Consider the following 2,557-nt stretch of genomic DNA (forward strand, 5'->3'; position numbering starts at 1 on the left):
AACATTTTCTTCTCCCTTCTGCTCATGATTAGACATCGTTTAATTGCGGCAGAAATCATGCGTTTAATCATCGTTTTAATTGCGGCAGAAACATGGCCCACAAAACATTCTCCAATTCAACAACTTCCACCTGTATAATTCAGTGCCCTGGGTTAGACTCTTCGTGCTGTTCAACCATGACTGACATCCTTTTCCAAATGATTCCACCGCCATCAACATAAACTCAACGCCCCCAAAGCAACAACTCTTCCACCTCCACCCCTAGCAACCATTGGCCATTGGTTTCTTTCTTTCTAGGTAGTTTTCTTGAGATAGTATTCACATATCATACACTTTCATAATTAAACGTCTTTTAAAAAGAGTTACATACACATCATCGCAATCAGTTCTAATGGCCCCTCCCACCTCCTGCATTCACTGTTTGCGCCCCAAGTCCCCTCACTCTTCCCTGCCTCAACCCCCATCCTCCATAAACCATCGCATCAGTTATGGTCTCTGTACATCCACTCTTGTCTCTATACATCCACTCTCATCTCTATACATCCACTCTCATTTCTATACACCCACTCTCGTCTCTATACATCCACTCTCGTCTCTATACATCCACTCTCATCTCTATACATCCAGTATTGTCTCTATACACCCACTCTCGTCTCTATACATCCACTCTCATCTCTATACACCCACTCTCGTCTCTATACATCCACTCTCATCTCTATACATCCACTCTCATCTCTATACACCCACTCTCGTCTCTATACACCCACTCTCGTCTCTATACATCCAGTATTGTCTCTATACATCCACTCCTATCTCTATATATCCAGTATTGTCTCTATTCATCCCAGTGCTTCACAAACCAGGAAACCCAACAGAAACTATAAAAACAACAACAAAGCAAAATGGCAAGAAGATAAAAATGAAAGAGTAGCAAAGGGAAAAGGCCATCATCAATATTTTAAAAGCCAGAGAAGAAAGTTCTGTCATGGAACAAGTGAGGAATGCTTGAGCTCAGAGTAAATTTAGGTTGGCTCAAGAGGGAGGTCAACAGACCACGCAGCATAGCACATACGACTCCCTCCACCATGATCAAGTTTACAGTCATCTCTGACTGCTAGTAAAGCGGAGCAAGCCCCTGACCCTGTGGCCAGAGGAGATCTGCCAAAGGCTCAAAACCCCAATTTTTGTTCACTTAGATGGGGAAGTAATGAAGAGGTAAGAACGGAAGAGACCAGGTAAGAGGTGGTTGAGATTACGTAAGTGATATCATGGCTTGGACTGCGCTAAACTAAACTCACCATATTCAAGTTGATTCCTCAGGGCTAACTACAAAGAGAGAGATTTACAAAAAATGTATAGATGTATTTTCTCCTTAGATGGAGAGGTCTCTGGAGTTGGCCAACATGACCAGGGTCCACGAGTTTATCCTGCTGGGTTTGTCCACGAGGGTGGGCCTACGAGAGACCCTGTTTGCCGTCTTCCTGACCCTCTACCTGCTGACCCTCTTGGAGAACACGCTCATCGTCTACCTGGTCTGCACGCACAGCGAGCTCCACAAGCCCATGTACTTCTTCCTGGGCAACCTGAGCTGCCTGGAGATGTGCTACGTGTCCGTGACCATGCCCAGCCTGCTCGTGGGGCTGTGGGCAGGACCCTGCCCTATGCCTTTCACAGCCTGCATAGTTCAGCTGTTTTTATTTATCTCCTTCATTGGCACCAAGTGCACTCTCCTGGCCTCTATGGCCTATGACCGCTATGTGGCCATCTGCCGCCCGCTCCACTACCCACTGCTCATGCGGCCCCAGGTCTACACAGGCCTGGCCATGACCTCCTGGCTCGGTGGTCTTCTTTCCTCTATCATCAAGGCCACGTGCATCACGAGTCTCTCCTACTGTGGCCCCAACGTCCTCAACCACTTCTTCTGTGACGTCTCCCCTCTGCTCAACCTGTCCTGCACCCACGTGTCCCTGACCGAGCTGGTGGACTTTCTTTCTGCCATCATCATCTTCTGTGGGTCATTGCTAGTCGCTCTGGCCTCCTACGTGGCCATTGGGAGGGCCATATTCCGGATGCCATCAACCACTGCCCGCTGCAAAGCCCTCTCCACCTGCGCCTCCCATCTGGCTGTAATGGGCATCTTCTACTCCGTGGTCCTCTTCATATATTCCCGACCCAACCGTATCCAGTCGACAGACCTCAACAAGGAGCTCTCGGTCATCTACACGGTGGTCACGCCCCTGTGCAGCCCGGTCATCTACTGCCTGCGCAACAAGGAGGTCCACAGGGCCTTCAGAAAGACACTGCCCCCACACTAAGTCCCTTCAGTGGGAACTGGACATTTTCCTGCTCTGGGTTTACAACCCGTACCCAGCACGTTCAGCATCATCCGTTGTCGTCGTTGTTGGATAGCGAGGAGCTGATGTCGACTCTGAGACACTGCGTGGAATGGAAGAGAATGGCCCTGTGGCTCCCCAGGCCTGTCGTCTTTACCGAAGCAGATCTTTCTCCTATGGGGCTACCATGTGGGTTCGAACTGCCAACCTAACTCACATTTGCA

The 2,557-nt window shown here is 49.2% G+C and overlaps 1 protein-coding gene across 1 annotated transcript; it reads left to right on the forward strand.

The window, feature by feature from the left end:
- The first annotated feature begins 1,376 nt into the window (after positions 1–1,376).
- On the forward strand, positions 1,377–2,315 carry LOC142432573 (olfactory receptor 6Z7-like). The gene has a single exon (XM_075537799.1). It carries the CDS (start codon positions 1,377–1,379, stop codon positions 2,313–2,315), a length of 939 nt encoding a protein of 312 aa, XP_075393914.1.
- Positions 2,316–2,557: the final 242 nt, after the last annotated feature.

Source organism: Tenrec ecaudatus, chromosome 18 (assembly GCF_050624435.1).
Source record: "Tenrec ecaudatus isolate mTenEca1 chromosome 18, mTenEca1.hap1, whole genome shotgun sequence".
Taxonomy (NCBI): Eukaryota; Metazoa; Chordata; class Mammalia; order Afrosoricida; family Tenrecidae; genus Tenrec; species Tenrec ecaudatus.

Bases quoted from the DNA above. Each gene is read 5' to 3' on its own strand.
- LOC142432573 (XM_075537799.1), top strand. From the start codon at position 1,377: ATGGAGAGGTCTCTGGAGTTGGCCAACATGACCAGGGTCCACGAGTTT.